The 21,004-nt window shown below is 40.4% G+C and overlaps 1 protein-coding gene across 2 annotated transcripts; it reads right to left on the minus strand.

Moving 5' to 3' along the window:
• Positions 1 to 9,841: 9,841 nt before the first annotated feature.
• On the minus strand, positions 9,842 to 19,379 carry LOC128743489 (eukaryotic initiation factor 4A). Of its 2 annotated transcripts, none has more exons than XM_053840083.1 (5): positions 19,303 to 19,379; positions 16,872 to 17,103; positions 11,429 to 12,266; positions 10,667 to 11,085; positions 9,842 to 10,512 (listed from the first exon to the last, which is right to left on the minus strand). In XM_053840083.1, the coding sequence occupies exons 2-4, from the start codon at positions 17,101 to 17,103 to the stop codon at positions 10,941 to 10,943; spliced, it is 1,215 nt and encodes a 404-aa protein (XP_053696058.1). In that variant the 5' UTR covers positions 19,303 to 19,379; the 3' UTR covers positions 9,842 to 10,512; positions 10,667 to 10,940. The 2 variants fall into 2 exon arrangements, with proteins under 2 accessions (XP_053696058.1, XP_053696059.1); XM_053840084.1 differs by having other exon boundaries at positions 10,645 to 11,085.
• Positions 19,380 to 21,004: the final 1,625 nt, after the last annotated feature.

A 21,004-nucleotide genomic window follows, 5' to 3' on the forward strand; every position in this document is an offset into this window, starting at 1 on the left:
GCCTTGTGCCAGTGCGGTCCGCATCAATGTGGGAACACAGCGCACCACGTGCGACGTTGTGGCGACACACAGAACAAGAATAAAACCGAATGTCGCACGGCGATTATTACGGTTTTCAACTGCAACAACAATATTGCAGATTGCAAGAAAAATCCTCACATCGCGGTTATCTTGACTGTTGAACCAAACCATCAAAAGATCACTGCAGAGCAAATTTCTGCAATTTATTACATGAAAATTTATTAAATCAATAGTTTTTCATCAAAACCACGCTATCTTTAGAGCAAGGCAAATTTCCCACCATTTGGAAACAGTCGTGTATGTTCCCGATATATATTATTGTTGCAGTTGAAAACCGTAATAATCGCCGTACGACATTCGGTTTTATTCTTGTTCTGTGTGTCGCCACTACGTCGCACGTGGTGCGCTGTGTTCGCACATTGATGCGCTATACAGCGCACCACCTGCGACGTAGTTGTGACACACAGAACAAGAATAAAACCGAATGTCGCACGTCGATTATTACGGTGTGAGGAATTACCATGGAATCATCGGTCTCTCTGCATCATCAAAACTGTTTAAAATAAAAGTGAGTGGTGTGATACTATCCTGCACTCAGAACTACATTTCAACAGCTCAGCACGGTTTCATGCCCGGTAAGTCTGTCTGGACTAATCTGCTAGAGTTTACACTGATGTGTATTTCGGAAATGGAAGACAAGAAACAAGTTGATGTCATCTATAATACAGACGTGCAAGCAGCTTTCGATTGAATTGACCATACATACTCTTGTGGAAACTATCTCGACTCGGTGCTTCTCATAGTTGAATGGTTGAGCTCATATCTCAGTGGCAGAGTGCTTCGTATAAAACTCGGATCTAGTATCCCCTCTGTGTTTACTTAAGGGGGGACCCTACTCTGAAAGGTCGAAAAATAATGGATTTTCGTATTGCACCGGGCAGCAACGCATTTAAAGTTTCGTACAGCGATGTCTTTCCATTGAGGTGGCTCTACTGTTATTGCCGTAACTTTTCAACTAGATCAGATATCAAAAAAATCCTTTTGGCATGACATTTTTAAAGCTATCAAGCCTATCGAAAATACAAAAAAAAATAAAATTCGATTTTTCCGCTTTTCCATAGTAGGGAAATTCGGGACCACTGCTTTTCTTACTGTAGCTGGGGGTGACGTACAAGTTTTTCGCCACGGGACATTAAGATCGTCATCGGAGATATAAACGTCCAGGTCAGTAGGGAAGCGATTTATAGACCGGCGATCAGATCCATAGCCTGCACACCGACACGACCGATAACTTTAGAGTTTTCTGAGGCCTGGTGATCAGACTCACTTTCTTTTGTTTCATAGTTTTCCGCAAGGCCACCAACGAGCATCGAACCAAATCTATCAAATACTCATCGCCGGTTATCCTCAAATATCAACATACGTTTCTTATGGGGTGCGGATATCAGCCCCCAAGTAACCAAAAGTTCCGATAAAAGGGGATTTTTGGCTTAATCAGCCAACGAAATGATCATGAATAGAACTCTATTCAACTTCATTTTTAAGTAATTAACCGTACTTTCAAGTTCGTATTGATGTTTAAACTTCGAAGGGAATACAAAGTAACTTCTAACAGAACTAGAAAGTTCGCAAAAAGTTCACTTAAGTCGCTATATAGAACACTGTTCAGCCCAAAAAGAAACTCCAATAATTTTCAAAATAAAAAATATTGGCGGAATATTTTCCCACTTCTTCCTGTTTTGCAGATTCATTGCAGTTAATAATCGACTGTTTTTTTATAAATATTAATTTATTGTAACTTACCACACACCACCAACATAAACCTCGGGGATTTGAACTCGAGTACTTCTTTTCGGTAACTTAGACGCATACCACTGCTCCGTTGCTGGAATATGCGATTTGCATCGTTTTTACTCGATGTGCTAATTTCTCATTTATCACAGCCCCGAAACGAACTTACACTTAAGAACAACTCATCGGCAAAATTCATGTCACTAGCGGCGTCAGAGATGGCGCAATGCATCAGGATAGGCATGTAACGAGGAACGCTCGGGTTCAAATCCAGTAGCGGTCGGTGTTAGTTAGGCTTTTTTTAAATGGTCTATCTTAGTCGCATGAACCGACTTTACAAAAGTTAGGAGGAGGCGGAGGTAGAAAATGGAAAAGTATAAAAATAGAACTACAAGTGCTGTTTTATAAACTTTTGTCAAAGTTTTTTCAGAAGCTGCTTAGCGCTCTATGCAGCGAACTCAAGGCAACTTTGAAGTTCGGTTAATTACAGGTGAAGCTGCTTAGCAAGCTATACCTCCATAGACATAAAGCTTGTTAACCTTCCTTAGGCACCATTATCCACTCTAAGTTACTTTCAAGTTGTATGTTGAACTTTCAAGCTGCATGTTGGACTTTCAAGTTGCTACAGATATTAACGGTACTTTAATGAGAATGAAGTTCGGTTTACAAATGTAGTGTCTAGTTGTTCAGCAAGAAAGTTCTGCGGAACTAAATTTGAACCCAATATGAACTTTCAAGTTTGTTACTTAAGTGAAATTCGAACTTTTGGTTGCTTGGGCCTGTATCATTACATAGTAGATAGTACCAGTACATGTGCGCTCAAAACCACGGACGATTCTCCTCGTGCGCCTGCTGGACGAGGCTCCACCTTCCCCTATGGAACTAGGTGATTCGACACTCGAAGATGGATAGGACGGGTTACGATTAACCGTAGATGAAGCTACAACCGCTGTACTAGGTGCTAGCATTCATCCTGACAAGTGATGTGATCGTACATGCGATGAAGAGGAAATAAAGAGCTTGGAAAAACTAGGGAGCATTTGGCCAAGTGTCGACGAGCACGGAATGAGGTGACCATGATTCCACATGATCCTTAGGAAAAAAAGCGTCAGGAGCAGGACAGGGATCGTGAAGAACTAGAACAACTATTCGAGCTAACGAGACGCGCAAGTTCTATGAGAAAGTAAACCAATCTTGCAAAGGATACCCCAACAAACATTTTTGCTGTATAATTGTTTATTAAGAATATTGTTTATTGAATATTGACGATATAACGGTTGAATAATCTGCTATTCAAATAAAATGTTTGTTGGGACATGCCGAAACCTGACATGAGTGGAGACGTGGAGCGAAACCTGATCACAAACAAGCGTGAGGTGGTCAACAGGTGGAAGCAATCAATCTGCTGGAAGAATAGATGGAAGGTGTGGTCTGTTTCGTCTACAAAAAGGACGATCGTCTAAATTGCTGTAATTACCGTGGCATCACGCTAGTCAACGTCGCCTACAAAGTGCACTCCCAGATTTCAGTCATCTATAGTAAGTAGAATTCGTAGGGCAGTATCAGGCGGGCTTTATGGGAACCTGTACTACTATACGGATCAAATTTTTACACTCATTCAATTTCTTCTGTTATGTCGGGAGTACAATATACCCACGTATTATATTTGCGTGGATTTCGAAGCAGCATACGAAACAGTTGAACGCAAAGAGTTATGACAGTGCATAAAAATGGTTATCCGGACAAACTAACACGGCTGATCATAGCTACCCTGAAGCGAGTGATGTTCTACGCACGTGTTTTAGCGGTTTTAGCAGCACTTTTCAGTTCTATCGAAATGGTAGATGGACAAACCCGTATGCTATTTAACATCGTTAATGAAGATGTGAACGGGCGTCAAAACAAGAGGAACGATCTTCAACAAAAGTAACCAATTCCTAGCAGACGACCTTGACATCATTACTAGAGACTTTAGGACGGCGAAGGCAATCTACGCCGATCTAAAAATGGACTATCGTACACCTGGTGAAAGTCGGGAGGCTACGCTTGTCTAGCCATGTCACAAGGATGTACCACCGATACCAGGAATGGAAAGGACCTACGTACCGGATAGCTCAACCATGTAGAAGCTTACCAGATTACTTGGCGTATTTTCCATTGATTTGCGGTGGTATTTCGACGATAGTTAAATTAAGCTGGCTCACAGAAATTCATCACAGCGTTCATACAAGAAAGCATTTGGCTCTACAACAGCGTTTAATTTGGTTATCTGTATGGTTGTTTTGTAGTAGTACATCATCACGATCATCATATTTGTCTAGCGTTGTTTGACTGATGTCTGCTGTACTCTAAACATAGGGAGATAGAGCGGTGAGGTTGGTTAATTCTCGAATCTCCGCATGTTTAAGCGAAAAATGTCCTGGTTTTTAGTTGGACCGGAGTTGGAGACCGCACTTTTTGTGTGAATCAAGACGGAATCAAATCGTATTGTTTTATATTCCTTCTGGGATCCATCAAGGCAACATTTTAGGACCATTAATTTTAATATTTATTGTAAACGATCTCTGTGTAACCGGAAAAAACTATTATATGTTGATGATCTGATTCGCACTATCTCGGCTTCTTCCGACCGCAATGTGAATATCCTTATGCTTCTTTTTCTTCTTCAGCGTAGAGCCGGGGTGGCTCGGGCTGTTTCAAGCACTCGTCTCCATTCAACAAGGTCTTAGGCCAGTCGTCGCCAATTTCCTAGTCGTCTCAGAAGTCGCAAATCGCTTTCGACCTGGTCGAGTCATCGTGCACGCTGGGCCCCCCTATTTCTGGTGCCGGTGGGGTTGTTGAAGAGGACTATTTTTGTCGCACTGTCGTCCGGCATCCTTACGACTTGTCCGGCCCACCATAGCCTGCTAACTTTCGTTAGATGTACGATGGGAGTCTCCCCAAACAGTGCCTGTAGCTCGTGATTCATATACACCTCCGCCACTCTCTGCTTTCAGTTTGTACTCCGCCAAATATCGTCCGCAGCACTTTTCGCTCGAACACGGCAAGGGCGCGTATGTCCGCCGTGAGCAGCGTCACGGCTTCAAGTCCATAAAGAACTACCGGTCTAATAAAGGTTTTGTACATTGTTAGCTTCGTGCGGCTGCGTATGCTTCCTGATCGTAGCGTTTTTCGAAGGGCAAAGTAGGCCCGATTTCCCGCTTAGATGCGCCGTTGGATCTCCTTACTAGTGTTGTTGTCCGCGATCACCAGCGATCCCAAATACACGAACACCTCTACCACTTCTAGTTCGTCGCCGTCAACGGTTACCGTCCGTGGGAGGCGCGCGTTTGTTTCCTTTGAGCCTATTCCTTTCATGTATTTGGTCTTCGACGCATTTATTTTTAACCCAATTCTCCTAGACTCCGCTTTCAGTCTGGCATAGATTGCCTCCGCCGTCGCAAATTCCTGTTTATGATATCGAAGTCATCTGCAAAGCCTACTGTTTTACCTGACTCACTGCGAATATGCGTGTTATTGAAATAAAACGTCACCATGCGTTTTATTCGTTTATAACGCATATGCAGCTAATATCGATAACAACCGATTTTTTATAAGTTGTGCTTTTGTTATTGCATTTAACTTGTAAAAAGTTGCATAAATAACAATTCAGTTTCACAATACAATTATTGCGTACTACTAGCACTTGCAATATAATGTTTAAGTACGTTATTTTTAGTGATCAAAATCAACGATATTTTCGATACAAGGGCGATATTTTTCGAAACCTTTCGAACCAACACGATACCGCGAATACAACGCTATGCGCAGTGAGTCAGGTAACACAGTAGAAGTTGGCTACCCTTGGTAAAAATCGTGCCTCTCGTTTCGATGCCCGCTCGTCGGATCACCCCCTCAAGAGCGATGTTGAACAGAATGCAGGATAAACCGTCACCTTGTTTCAACCCTCACCGCGTCTCGAAGGGACTCGAGTGTCACAGAGATGCGTACAAAACACATCACTCGATCCAATGTAGCTCTGATCAGTCGCGTCAGTTTGTCCGGAAAACCGTGTTCGTGCATTATCTGCCAGCTTGTCTTGATCGACTGTATCGTATGCTGCTTTGAAATCAATAGATGTGATGCGTGGGCACGTTGTACTCCCAATAATTCTGCAAGATCTGTAAGTACAAGTACAGATTTGGTCCGTAGTTGCGCGAGCCCCCATGAAACCCGCCCGATAATTCCCTATGAAACCTTGTGCTATCGGTGACAACCGGCGTAACAGGATCTGGGAGAGTACCTTGTAGGCGGCGTTTACCAGCGTAATACCCTTTTTCACCCTTTTTGTAGATGGGACAAACCACTCCTTCCATCCATTTCTTCATTAGCTTTTCCTCCTCCCAAATCCTCGAAATAACCCAGTGTAGAGGCTTTGCTAGCGTTTCTCCGCCATGTTTATAAAGCTCTGCCGGTAGGCGGTCCTTCCTTCCTTCCCAGCGGCTTTATTGGTCTTCAGCAGCAGTTTGACTTCTTGGAGATCAGGTGCTAGGACATTACTATCTTCCATAAGCGCTCCTAGGTTAATTTCCGTTCCGCATCCTTCTGCGACTTCGCCATTGTGCCCTTCCGAGTTTGGTTCACCTTCTCAAAAAACTTGCGCGTGTCATTAGCTCGGAATAGTTGTTCTAATTCTTTACGATCTCTGCCCTACTTTTGACGCTTTTTCCTCCTCAGGATCGTAGTCAACTGGTTCCTAGCTCGTCGGTATTTGGCCAGGTTCTCTCTAGTGGCAATACTTAGATAATTTTTCCAAGTAGTTTTTTACCCTCCACCGCTAGTTGGCATTCCCCATCAAACCAATCATTTTGTGTACTCCCTGGCTCAATACCTAGTGCTCTCCGATGGCCGTGCGTATTCTGCCCCAACCGTCTTCGAGGTTTGGTACCTAACTCCTCGGAAGAAGGCAGTGCCTCATTCAGTATTCGCGCGTTATGCATTGGTAACTAAATGTAGTATGTTACGTATGTCATGAAAAAACAAATTGAAACGTTCCTGCTCTGTAAGGGATTTGGGTGTTACAATTAGCAGCAAATTAATGTTTGATGAGTACATTCAGCGCAACACTTCTTTTTTCAGTGATGCATGGGCGTAGCCAGAAATCTGCCCTGGGGGGGGGGGGGGGGGTTACAAGAAAAAATTTGATATAGCCTAACCGTAAGGAGTTTATTCAGGAAATGGGGAATTATTTTCAGTTGAAAACTATTTTGGTTCAAATTGAGTGTTCTTCGTCAGACAAAAAAATCAGATTGAAATAATAGAGTTAAAATTTTGGCCGGTATTGCCGGCATTGAGGTATGTATGTATGTTCGAATCTCAGCTGGGAGAAGCTGTTAATGTCCATAGAACTGAGTCTCGGCGAAGGTGCTGCAGAACAACTTATCCTGTATGATTCTAAACATCTCTTTTAAAATGTTCCGAGGATCAGATATCGAAATAAGAGGTTTGATTCTCAGTAAAGGTGGCAAAGTTCTTGAATAAGCAGGTGACTTTGCCAGGTGACTTGGAGCCAGAAACTTTGCCACGACGAAGGTCATCTGTGCTAGACTGAAAGCGGAGCCTGGATTGGGCTTAAAACCAACGCGTTAAAGACCAAATACATGGGTGATAGAGGCTCAAACGGTCGCTGTTAAGTCAGACGGATCGGTTTGACTTAACAGCGACCGTTTGAGCCTCTACGCCTCTAAGTGACAAAATTCTTATTTCGAGAAAAACGTGTTCAAAGTTTGCTGGTCTGTATGGTTTATAGCTATCAATTGTTTGAAATCATCACATAACTGGTTGTTTGCAACATTTAGGAATTCTGATTAGAGTAAAATGTAGCTTAGAAAATTCGTGCTCTTTTGCTGTCATTCTTCTCATTCAACTCATTTTTTTTTAAATTTTGTGACTTGGTCCGGTCTGGTTTAACACCGACCAAATGAGACGAACGTAGCTTTTTTGCAGACGGTAATCGTTGACGGTGACAAACCAGACGTGGACGTGGTAGATGAGCTCGTGTATGTGAGATCGCGGGTAGCCCCAGACAACAACACAAATAAGGAGATCGAGTGGCATATTCAAGCAGGATAACGGATCTACTTTGGCCTTCGCCAAACACTGCGATTAAGAGGCATAAGCCAATTCACGAACCTGACAATGTTCAAACCCCCTAATAGACCGATAGACCATGCTCATGAAGGACTTTGCGGACGACATTTGACGGAGTACAAGCTGAAAGCGAAGAGTAGCGGAGGTGCATGAATCAAAAGCAACATACACTGCTTGGGAAGATTAACAACGTACCTACATTTGGCGGAAGTCGGCAACAGTGAATCGGTCACGTCGTGAAGAAAACGGATCTAGGAACGGTAAGGAAACGGTACAACAACCCCACCGCCATAGAGCGACTCAACGTGCGAGATAGCTCGTCCAGGTCCAAACCGGCATTTTTTATCTTTTATGCAAAAAAACTACGACTTCAGAGATGCCTTGGAAATGAGTGACGAGTAATCCAAGGTCGAAATGAATGGAGCTTAAAACAGCACGAAACACCCCGGCTCTAAGTTGACGACGCCGACGGGATCGTACAATCAGCCCCGTACATTTTCCTATGCTCTAAACAACAGCTGGCTGTGAAATTTCAAACTTGAAACTGTATAACAAATTTTCTCCTGGGGGGAGGGGGGTTTGAACCCCCGAAACCCCCCCTGTCGCTACGCCCATGCAGTGATGTATATGCTTTAAAAAATGTTTCCTAATACGCAGTATCTTGAAATATGCTGTACCAGTGTGGGCGCCGTAGCAAACAGGAAAAATGAAAGAGCAAAAATGATAAAAGATAGCTAGCTAGCTAGCTATTGGTTAAAAATGTTGCATAAAACGGTTGGCGTTATTCGCTAGCTATTGGTTAAAAAAATTGCATTGGAATGCATTTATGCTGCCGTGATAAACGTAAGGGAGGTAGGAGACACGAAGAGAATCTCTTATTTGCATATAGGCCCTTTTCACATGTTGCGAGAGAACTCTTGGAAGAAATCCATATAGGTACATGTACCCCGTCGAACTCACCGATATCGAATGCTGCTATGAACACCGGCTTACCGAACCCAATTTGGACGAAACAATCCCTTACATTTGTACTGTAGACTGTTTAATGAGGTGAATCACGTGTTCGATTCTAATATTATATTAGAAAATCTAGATTTAAGAATGAAGTTCGAAATTTCAAAGTTTTTCCAAGATTTGATCCTTCTTTAGCGACAGACTTCGCAGCCGGTTGTTAGAGTACAGGACAATAAGGGGCAGGTGCAACAATCCTACTAACTCTAGCAGCATCACATAGCCGAAATTCGAACATACGACTGTAGACCAGCATCGCACCTCGAAGCTAACCGAGCGGTTTAATAAATAAATAAATAAATAATCTAGATGAAACGGTATAAATTTAAAACGCATCCAAAACAATATTTTCTCACTTTAAATTACACCTCTTGCCCCAAGGTGCTGTGACACGCTTTGCCACGAAACATGTTTTTTAATAAACCATGAAAATTGGTGCCTGTCAATCGCTTGTCAATAGTCTGCAAATAACTTTTCTATGTAACCGCTAAACATAAATAAACAATTTATCTGTAATATAAATAAAAAACATTGAAAATAACAGCCCAACTATTTTTCCAGTTTGATGTAACACGTAAGCGACGCTGCCAAAAATTTTTATAAATTATAGGTAGGTATGCTAGAAGTTAGAGGCTAGAAGGTAGAGAAGCTAGAGCTAGAGGTACTTACTGATAAGATGTTTGAAGGAAACTATTTCAAAAGGACAATAATGATCATATAGGATATAGAAAATTTCACTGACACACTTAGCCCCGCGACACACTTTGACCCGTCCTACCCTACTGCTATATTTTTCGACACAAATAGAGAACTAAAGCAGAAAAACATTGCTATCAATTTCTAGAGGAAATGTTTTGATGAAATAGCAAAAAGAACGGGCAGATAGGCTGTATTGATTTATTTAAAGCAGATGTTTTCATGTTTCGCATGTATAATAGAACAAAATTTACAACGAAAAGGCTTAAATTCGAAAAGAACTCAGCAGAACATCATCTTGCCACGTACCAAGCATTTTCGATTCTTTCATGGGCCTTCTACTGTTACGTGGCCTGATTAACTGAATAGTGTTTGGAAGTTGGATCCTTAAAGTAATTTTTACTAATGCTAGTTACTTAATCCGTAGCTCGTTAGACTGCTCTATCGCGTGGGTACTTCTTTTGCTGCACTGTTTTGGGTCCTCACCCCGGGAAGCTTAGATGCCAAATCCACTATTTGCACAATATAGAAGCCATCTAATTCACGAGGTGAGGCCCCGAAACAGCTAGTACGGCCACTGATATTATCAATAATTTTAACTGCGTTAACTGATATTAACTAGCGCTAAACGAGTTTACATTTATGTTTGGAGTAGGAATTAAAAACAAGAGTTTGAAAAGCAGGATGTTTCTTTGAAGTTGATAAAGATGTTGATTACTAAACTTTGTATCTAATTTTGTTTGGTTGCCTTCTAGATTTTATTCAACTCGATGATGATTGTTGATTTGCAGTACACATGTAATATTGGTTAAGATTTTTCCCGATGGATGTTTACGGGACTAAGAACAGGAATTATGTCACCACCTGCAAAGAGAAAGACAAAAATGGAATTTGATTATAACAGCAGTTTATTTACCTTGATAATATAAAATAACTGTAAATGAAATCAAAAACATGTTTTTCGCAAAAAAAACTGAAAGATCTTAACACTGTCACCTGAATTTGAGTAGAATCTTACTTCGGAACTGAAATTCAACTACGACGCATACGTCGGATGGTAATATACAGAGCGTATGCAGGCTTCTTGTCGGTCGTAGTAACGGTAGCCGTCGTCTTTTTGATGGTATTCCGTTTGCTAAATCGCAAACAAACGCTCAATGGCTGCTGATTATTATTATTGTTGCTGTAATTACTGCTGCTGCTGCTGATGTTGTTGCTATTTTTGATGTTGCTGCTGATGCTAGAGATGACGTTTTTACTTGTTTGCTGTATTGCTTGCTTTTTAGTTGAATTTACAGCATATCAGCCAGATTGGCTGGCATCTCCTCAATAGTTGTGTTGTAGTGTTTCTCAATGTCAGTCAGCACTCTCTTGTCAGCTTCAGTAACGAAGTTGATAGCAACTCCCTTACGACCGAAACGGCCACCACGACCAATTCTGAAACGAATTCATAGGTTATTGGATGGTACCAACTTTTTTTACAATTTTTATTAAAGGAATAAAATAAATTAATGTCAAATCAATTAAACTACCACATTGCAAATCATTGCAACTAATTTTTACAAAATAAATTGATTTTTATACTTTGCCTCAAACATAGAACAAAAAGGCACATATTAATGGACAACTTGCTTTCTCTTTGAGGGTTTAATAAATTATCTCTTGAAAAGTAGTTGATACACGATTATTTTTATAGACAAGTTAACATTATAGAGGTTTTTGGTCCAACTTTTTTGTTGATTTAGCTTACGAACTAAAACATAAAAGTTCACATTCTTACCTGTGGATGTAGTTTTCACGTAACGTTGGTAGATCATAATTAATAACTAAAGAAACCTGCTGCACATCAATACCACGAGCGAGGAGATCGGTAGTGATCAGAACACGCGACGAACCAGTACGGAACTGCTTCATAATCAGATCACGATCACGCTGTTCCATATCGCCGTGCATGGAAGACACGGTGAAACTCTCAGCGGCCATATCGGCAGTTAGCTGATCGACCTTACGACGGGTGTTACAGAATATAACAGCCTGGGTGATGGAAAGCGTGTCGTACAAATCGCACAGCGTGCCGAGTTTCCAACCTTCCTGCTTCACATCGATATAGAATTGTTTAATACCTTCCAACGTAAGCTCCTCTTTTTTAACCAGAATCTTGACTGGATCGCGCATGAAGTGGGTGGATACTTCCAGAACCTCAGCCGGCATGGTAGCTGACAGCAGAATGACCTGCACATCGTTCGGCAGCTTTAGGAAAACATCCTGAATCTGGTCCTTGAAACCACGCGACAACATTTCGTCAGCTTCATCCAGAACGAACAGCTTGATGTGAGTGGTACGCAAGAAGTTGCGGCTAATCATATCGTGCACACGTCCCGGAGTTCCAACTACAATGTGGCAACCCAATTCCAACTTGCGCATATCATCGCGGACGTTGGTACCACCAATACATGCGTGGCATTGAGCGTTCAGGTAATCGCCCAAAGCGATTACGACCTTTTGAATTTGGGTCGCCAGCTCGCGAGTCGGAGCCAGAATCAGCGCTTGGCATTCTGAAATGCTCGTGTCGATCTTTTGCAAGATCGCAATGGAAAACGTAGCCGTTTTACCAGTACCTGAAATAGAGAGAATAAGATTTTTATAATTTAATGAGAAAAGAACATTATACCTATATAAATTTTAAGCATGTCCGATTTAATATAATAATAAATTCATATCATCCTTTAACAGTAAATTTAAAAATACTCCACGATAATGAAATGCAAGTTTTTTCGCATTCGAATCCTATAAGTAGTTTTCAGATCCAGCAATCGCCTATTATTACGGAGGGCAAATAAACCAAAACAAAATGTGTTATGCCGGTTATGAGGTGCTCTAATTTCGTGCGGCGCCAAATTCCTAGGCGACGGTTTCCTAGCGTACCAGGCAGAATATTTTCAAGCATTCAAACATCGTTGAAGTTGAAGGAAATGTGCATGTTTTATTGAGAGATTGGTGACTTCGCCAGGTGCACATAATTAGGAGTTAAAATTATCTGCACGGAGTTAGGACATCTTACGGAAAATTAATTCATTTCTTGATCGTAAAAATCATGAACTTCAAATTGTTAGTTACAGTTTGAGTTGCCTTCCTCACCAAAGCTAAGCCTGCCATTTTATAGGATTTCAGACATGCTCCACAACAGTGACGGCCAAACTGCGGGCCGCGGAAGATTCGAGATTAGGCGTGCGGTCCGCGGACTGATTGTTTTTTAAGACTCCGGGGTCACCCAGTTTAGTCGAAATCAAATGCCTCGTGCATGTTCTGGATATGAATGATTTTCGGATTAAATTCCTATCTTGTGGTGATTCCTGGAAAATGGTTTTTATTGCCGCATATTTTGCATTTTGTTTGCGTAATAATGGCCAGTCGTCATTGCAGCCTGCGGCAATCAAGGGGCGATCTGATATGGGCAGCACCATTCCTGTACACCTGAGCCCGACTGCTCTAAATTTTACAAGTCGTACGCAAATTCATATTTTAATAATAATAATTATCCTGTACTTATCAATTACCTAGAAAATATGCTTGTCAAGCAAGGAGGGGTGCAGTGAGGAGGCAATAACGAAAAACTGATGGTTCATTTTGCTAAATTGCAAACATGTGTGGGGGCACGCAGAAAATACCCACGCTTATCATTTTCGCGTGGGAGTTCTAAAAAGGTGGAATCCCCGCAATAACAAATATTTTCAAGTTTTGATTCTTCCGATGCACTACCATAAGGTCGCCATTCACCGTTCAGCTCCATTTACCGCTCATTTCAAACAAAAAATGCTTATATCTTTTTAAAATGGTTCATTACTAAAAGGGTGAGGGGTCCTAATTCACCACAAAAAAAAATCTTGCATCCAAAAACCCTCTCATGCCAAATTTGGTTCCAGTTGTTTGATTACTTCTCGAGTTATGCAGAAATTTGTGTTTCATTTGTATGGAAGCCCTTCCTCTTAGTGGGGGGAGGGGTCACTAACCATCATAAGAACCTTCCCCGGCCCCAAAATCCCCTACATGCAAATTTTCACGCCGATCGGTTCAGTAGTTTTCTATTCTATAAGGCAGACAGACAGAAATTCATTTTTATAAGTATCGATTCCCACCCAGAGCAATCAAAGAAATTTCCCGCCCTACAAAACTTTGACCAGCTCGGAAGTCCTACCTCTGAAAGCTTTCGGAAATGTTCTAATCTTCCTGAATAATCTGACGAGTACAACTTGACAGCTGAAAAATCTTTCAAACAATTGTAAATTGCCAACACAATCAAACAATTGAAGATAGAATTAACAAAAGGGCGAATGTCGCAAGCGTAAACAAACTGAGTGAGGGTTGATTTTCCTATGCTGGTCCAGCAAAAAGTAACTCTCACCCGGTTTGTTTACATTTGCGACATTCGCCCTCTTGTCAATTCTATCTAGAATTAATCAACAATTCAGTCCTTTATATCTGTGTACCGCGCGCGAAGCTCAACCCTTCGAAACCTAACAACAATTACAAATTCCATCATCATCATCTAGACTCTAGACGAACATAATAGTTTTTACTCTCTTCAATGATTACTAAAAAGCTATATTGGTGGGTGTCCATGCAAAATTATCCGTTATTAATTTCGTCAGGTTAGAAATACAGCTTTGGCGTGCCTTTTGAACTCGGTCAGCACGTTTGTAAGCATCGAAGGTAGGCATTTGTGAGTATGCATCGAATACCTTTAAAACAACTATAAATTCTGTGAAGCACATGATATAAAATTTGGTGTTCTAGTTTTTATGGCGCGTCTTATGTTATATCTACGGATATCACTCCCCTCTCACAATTCGATTACACAAATATCAATAACTATTTTAAAAATGAACACCATCGCCAAAAATACAATTCGTTACTTCACCACTGCAAATCATCCAGCATTAATGCCGAGGGAGTAATTGTTTTGCATCTTAAAATCAACCGCATTACTTAATTTGGCAAACGCTGTAATCTCGATATTCATGTTTCAGTTGCCAAGAATAAAATGCAAGCGCAAAAGTCTAAGTGTGGAATGATGATTGATTTATAGAGATGAATCTTACTAAATGTTTAAATCTCTCTTCAAACGACAAAGAATTCCGTATTTCTTGGCAATTTTCTTGATGACGTTGTCAATGTGAACATCGAACTTTAGTTTATCATCACTTCACTTGATTTCTCGTACGCGTTCAATTGTCTCACCCTCAATTCGCACAGACATGTTTGTTTATGCGGTTCCGCGCAACTACCATAAAATTGGTCTTACTGATATTTAGCTTCAGTTGTTTGAAATTTGAATTTCAACCATCTGCTCAGCGAACGTGAATCCTCTTTCAAGTGTGCTGTAACATAATCGAGATTCTTAGCTGCGATAAATAGTACAGCATCATCAGCAAAAAGGTTAATATCGCAGAAACGTAACACTCGTCTCAAGTCATTAATATACATAAGTAAAATAGGCCCTAATACATTCCCTTGGGGCACTCCAAGAGTATTACCCACGTCAAAACAAGGCTAGTTAACCTATCATCAAAATAATTGAAAGATATTTTCATGCGTTTTAGAAAAATGTCAAATAATTAAGGTGAAATTAGTCATCATCGATTCTGCCAATTTCAAAAGCAGTTTTTTTGTTTGAAACAAAAATTCGGTTTATGAAAATATATTCGCTGTGTTCAGATTGGCAAGAAGAATGCAGCATATACATTTTTGTAAACAGAATTCCGCTTTTGGGCCGAAAAACTGCTTCCGAAATTGGGCTTTCGGACGAAAAGTCAATGACTGCTAGTTTCCCGTTAAGAAAAAAAGAAGCATTTCGTAAAATTCTGGCACCCACCTCCGAAAAACAAGACACACACACTCTGCACCTTATTTTTTATTTTGGTAATTATTTGAGTAGGGAATAACCAGGCGTGCTTCGTGGGGGCACTGGCACCAAAAACAGGGAGGCTCAACGTGCAAGATGGCTCGAACAGGTCGACAGAGATTTGCGACTTCTGAAACTGAGAAATTGGCGACGAGTGGCGCAAGATCGAGTTGAATGGAGACGACAGCTTGAAGCATCACGAGCCACCCCGGCTCTAGGTTGCTGACGATGACGACGATCATCGTGTATCATCCTCGGCTATCGTACATACCGACCAATTTGATCTGTTTTTTCTAACGGGACAACGACGTCCTGTATCAGTAAATATCAATAACAGTGAAACCTTACTGATACTCAGTGATACCACTGCAAATCTTTAAATATTTTAGAAAAACCAGAAAAATTTTCCTGTCAAATGCAATTGGTTTCATCTAAAAATGTCTTATTTTGTAGACGTTATAGCCGTTTGAATTTGGTCAAAATTTTGCCTGTACCGGTCAATTTCTCCAACCCCTGAATATATGTAGCAACATTGTAAACTAAACCAAAACTTTAATGGTGCGGTTGATCAGGCAACAACCGGCAATGGCACATGCTATCGCAACATGATAATCCAACTGTTGGTACCCACATCGCAATTTGTAGGTTGTTTCCTATCAACCGGATGTGCTTGATGCACACCGCTGTCGCTGAAAAGCTAAAGTAATCGGCGCATGAATCATTTTTCGTCATGTAATTTCATAATGTCGTGTAATTTTGCTTTCGACCTAATTTTATTCTTGCAAGATTTTTTGAAGTCCAAAGTTCATGTAGTCCAGGGAAACCTACACTTCTAATGCCAAAACTAAACGATTGAACAACGAAATTTATCAGATATAATGGTACAAACAAACAAAAGCATGAGTTTACATGTAACTTTGTTTAATGTAATTTTATGTAGAATTGTGCTTTTAAATAAAATTTACCATGAAATTCTTGGGATACATTTTAATAAAGCTAGTTGTAATATAGATTATTGCTTAACGAGCATATCAGAAAATACTGCAGGATTTTTTGGGCATTATTTCACCTATTAGTTATTAAGGAAATCGCTAAGTTCAAAATAAATTTTAATATATTTTTGTATAAGCATTCGCGTTTGTTAAGCACACACAACACTAACACAGGCAACAGCCATCGTCGAATTGACGTCGTATGGTGTAGAAAAAATCGATAAATGGTATTGTACGCTACCTTTGTACTACTCTCACTTTTTTCGAAATCGAACTTGTATTTAAAACAATATTATTCGGGAATAGAATCTTTTCTTTAACCTACTTACCAGACTGGGCTTGTGCGATAACATCGTGGCCCTTGATGCACGGCATAATAGCACGTTGCTGAATCGCAGACGGCTTCTCGAAACCATAGGCGTAGATTCCACGAAGCAGCTGCTCCTTTAGGCCCATATCGTCGAAATTATCGACGTTATCGTTCCAGTTAGACTCGATCACTCCATCCGGCTGCATACCGGCGGGGCCATCGTAAGTCTGCTCCTGTCTGTTGTCACCCATCTGCGTTATAGTTCCGTTGCGGCGATTCCGACAATTGTTTTTAGAGAAAAATACGTAATAGAATTCAGTTTATTAGTACAACAGGATTTTCATGCACTTGGTTTTTAATCAAAGCAAAAATATGCGTATTTTTCTGCGTATCGTGAATTAGAAATGGCGAATTATACACGACAGCGTAAAGCGAGTTCAAAAAGTATTCTTCTGAGCACTGGTTGGTCGTATGACTGTGTTGTCCTCATCGGCAGTGCACGCAGTTTATAGAGCTTCTAGGTACAACACTCACATTCATAATACCTGCTACTCACCCTTTCTTAATGCACATTTTCTTCTAGTATAGTGTTTTGTGCGGAATTTGCAGTCAATGAAATCCTACTACCACAAGCAGATCTGTTTAATACGGTGAATCGAGAGCATGGTTGCCAATCTCAAGATACTTGCGAACATAGTACTAATGTTGATTTCAGATAATCGTCGCCACCGCAATGTTTGTTCGATTCAATCGACGTTTTTCGGCGAAATAAGTATGAAGATTTTTAAATACCAGTTAGTCCGGACGTTTCGAGCTACTGCTGGTCTTCGCTCATCATCCGCGGACTTTTTCGTCCATTAGGTTCTACTCGGTTTATCTTTCCGGATAACCAAATAACCAAGGAAAGATAAACCAAGTAGAACCTAATGGACGAAAAAGTTGTCCGCAGATGATGAGCGAAGACCAGCAGTTGCTCGAAACGTCCGGACTAACTGGTATTTAAAAATTTTCATACTTATTTCGCCGAAAAACGTCGATTAAATCGAACAAACGAGCATAGTACTATCACGAACAATACTATGAAATTTGAATGAAAATAGTATTCAAATTTTAAAATCAAGGAAAACCCGCATCATCCCCAGCTATTGATACGTTCTTGTCTACAAGATTGAGTTTCTCCAATATTATTTTGATTGCAAGCGAAATATATAGGTACATACACGTATTGGCAAGTTTTTTCAACAAAATTTGTTGGACTTACTTAGCTACTTCCACCGGACCAAACTTACCGTATATATCTTAAACGGTACAGTAAAATATTTCCTAATCCGCGTAATTATTGTTAGACTTAACATTTTTTAATTTACCGTAATCTGTTTAATCCGTTTAATGCAATGTGCATTGTTTTGTTTAAACATAGTTCTTTTATTTATACCATTAAACGTAAACATTGTTTCTAGTTTCAAAAGCTGAAGCAATCAAAAATGTAGAAAACTGACAAATATATAACGCCTATTTTATATGGGGCAGTATTAGGAACAAAATTTTAGCAAGCAGTTTTGTTTTCCGGTTGTTGAACCAACTAATGTCTAATCTTCAACATATACCCTATCGATATGTGAAATGCACAACAGACTTTCAATAATTTTGGACAAACAAATTTAAATTATCATATCCACTTGGTGCGGTCTATGGCAACACTGACATTTGTGCATAATTTTTGATATTTTTTCCTCTTTGTTAACGTCATTAGCTCATACATGCACAGTAATCGCCAAATACAGGTGCCTACATATCTGAAATTTTACTTAGCACTGATTGTTATTTTATAGAGTAAGTTTTGTTCTCATTGATTCGTATTTTCTTGAATTAGGTTGGGTTTTAACAAAACGGTAAAAACCATTACCTATACTGTACGTAAAGTGAGTCACGAACGATGATTATGCATCATGCGATGACTACAACCGGCCAGCCTTCAGAAACTGACATTGACACAAAAAATGCATTTTACTTTTAACAATGAGTTACAATTTTCATGCCCAAAATTCTGAATGAAAAGCTTAACACGCCTAGCTATAAAGGGTTGTGGCAGCCTTACAAAATTTTAAATACACCTTTTTAACGCACTTTAACCGAGATTTTTAAATACCGTTGTTTGCATTCCAATTTGGAGTTTGGTTTCACAAAACGGAAGCAAGTGACGTTCTAATCGGTCTAAATCCAGCAATCTGTAAGTACACAGTATTCACATCGCTCCAAACTGGAAGAAAAAGATGGTAACTGATGGATATGTGATGGAGCAACTTTCCCTAGAAGGCTCCAAAAACTATTTCACAAAATATCGCCGTAAATACACATGATAAACGCCCAACTTTAATACCAACAATTGGAAACACTTTAAACTCGCTTTTACTGCACTAAAAACTACAAAAACGGAAATATTGACGTACATTTTTGCGATTAAAGTTTGGCACCTTCACACACGTGCTGAATTTGATTTTTGTAAACCAAGCGAAAGGTCGCCATATTGTCAGTTTCGCAGCAAGAAGTTTCGACGTACAGTGGATGGACAAAAGGGGTGGGGTTGCGGTAAGCGATACCAGGGGAAACGGGGAAGGGTGATTTTTAGACAACTTTCGTGACTGACAGTCGGTAGTGCCAACGACAATTCGACGAACAAAATCAAATATTATTTTGCGAAGGTTACCTGTTGCAGCATTTTTGACGTACACCGTGGTCTACCCACACAATAATTAAATGTAAATTTTTCTGGGCAGTCAATTTAACCACCCCATCGACCATCGATATCTCTATATCGAGCTGCAGTGAACGTCAGCGACAGCATGTCCTGGGCTCAAAATTTGACAGCGGGCCCACATCAAACTGCTGGCAGTCGAGTGAAACGAAATGATGAAATGCTATCTCATTTTCGTACACACGAGATGTTGGCGGCGAAAACATGGTTGCCTGCCGATGGGGTGAATTTAACAGCTTGTGTTATTATTCGCGACCAGGCGTATGAAACTGAAGGGTAAAGAAGTAGCTAACATCTTTTTACGCTTCCTACACGTCCGACACAAAAAGAAAAAAAGCAAAAAAGTAACTTTGTTCAGGAGCTTACCAATCCAGCTTTCCACGAGCGATAATGGCGGTTATTGAGCACAAGTGGGCACAATCTTTTGACATTCATTGGAGGAGCGTCGAGTTCGCCCTGACGGAGTTACTATGGAAACATCCATGATTGTTTGTTGTTCGAATCAAGGTTCGAATGTAAAAATGTAAACATTGTTCAATTTTGCAGATCAGCTAAAGAGGAACATAAATGAACGGACAACAAGTTTTATGAATTGTGGCTTCGCAGTTTTCGGATATTTCAGGGAGAATGGCCAAATACGCAGCGGAAAGTTTCTTATCAAAACGAGACGCTGTTCGAGAGCAAACTTGGCAACGGTTCGACTAATATGAAGTTCAATGTTCACGTTTGCCTCTGAGTGCATTCGAATATTTAATTCGTACGATTGTAGAAAGTATCCTGAGCCGGTGCTTTTAGGAAATTATGGCCACAAACCACTACAAAAGTTTGAATCCGTTCAATTATGTTCCACTTCAGCTGATCTGCAAAATGAAACAATGTTTATATTTTTACACTCGAACAACAAACAATCATGGATGTTTCCATAGTAACTCCGTCAGGGCGAACTCGACGCTCCTCCAATGAATGTCACAAGATTATGCCCACTTGTGCGCAATAACCGCCATTATCGCTCGTGGAAAGCTGGATACAGATTCATCCGAGGCTGAAGTTAGAGCGGGCTACTCACAAATACATTTTGTCCGAGGCAAAGTTTGTTGTGGGCTAGATGAGATGTTGGCTACACGAAAAATGTATGGGAATGACATTTGTGACAGTGGGGTGTTCGCGACAGAGTAATCAACGTATTTTGAACCCCATCAGCAGTTGTACCACAGAGAACAGATTACCAGGTATTTGACAAAAAATGTGTAAAAGGTTTTCATGTAATCTACGAGTAATCCTTCAATAGAGCACCCCTCGAGCAGTAAGTGGCAAACTAAATCTTGAAGTCGCTGCCGTCGCTGCTATGTAACTCCAGCACAAAGAAATATTGATAAAGGTACATGAATATTTTTTGA

The sequence above is a fragment of the Sabethes cyaneus genome, chromosome 3, assembly GCF_943734655.1.
Source record: "Sabethes cyaneus chromosome 3, idSabCyanKW18_F2, whole genome shotgun sequence".
In the NCBI taxonomy this organism is placed as follows: Eukaryota; Metazoa; Arthropoda; class Insecta; order Diptera; family Culicidae; genus Sabethes; species Sabethes cyaneus.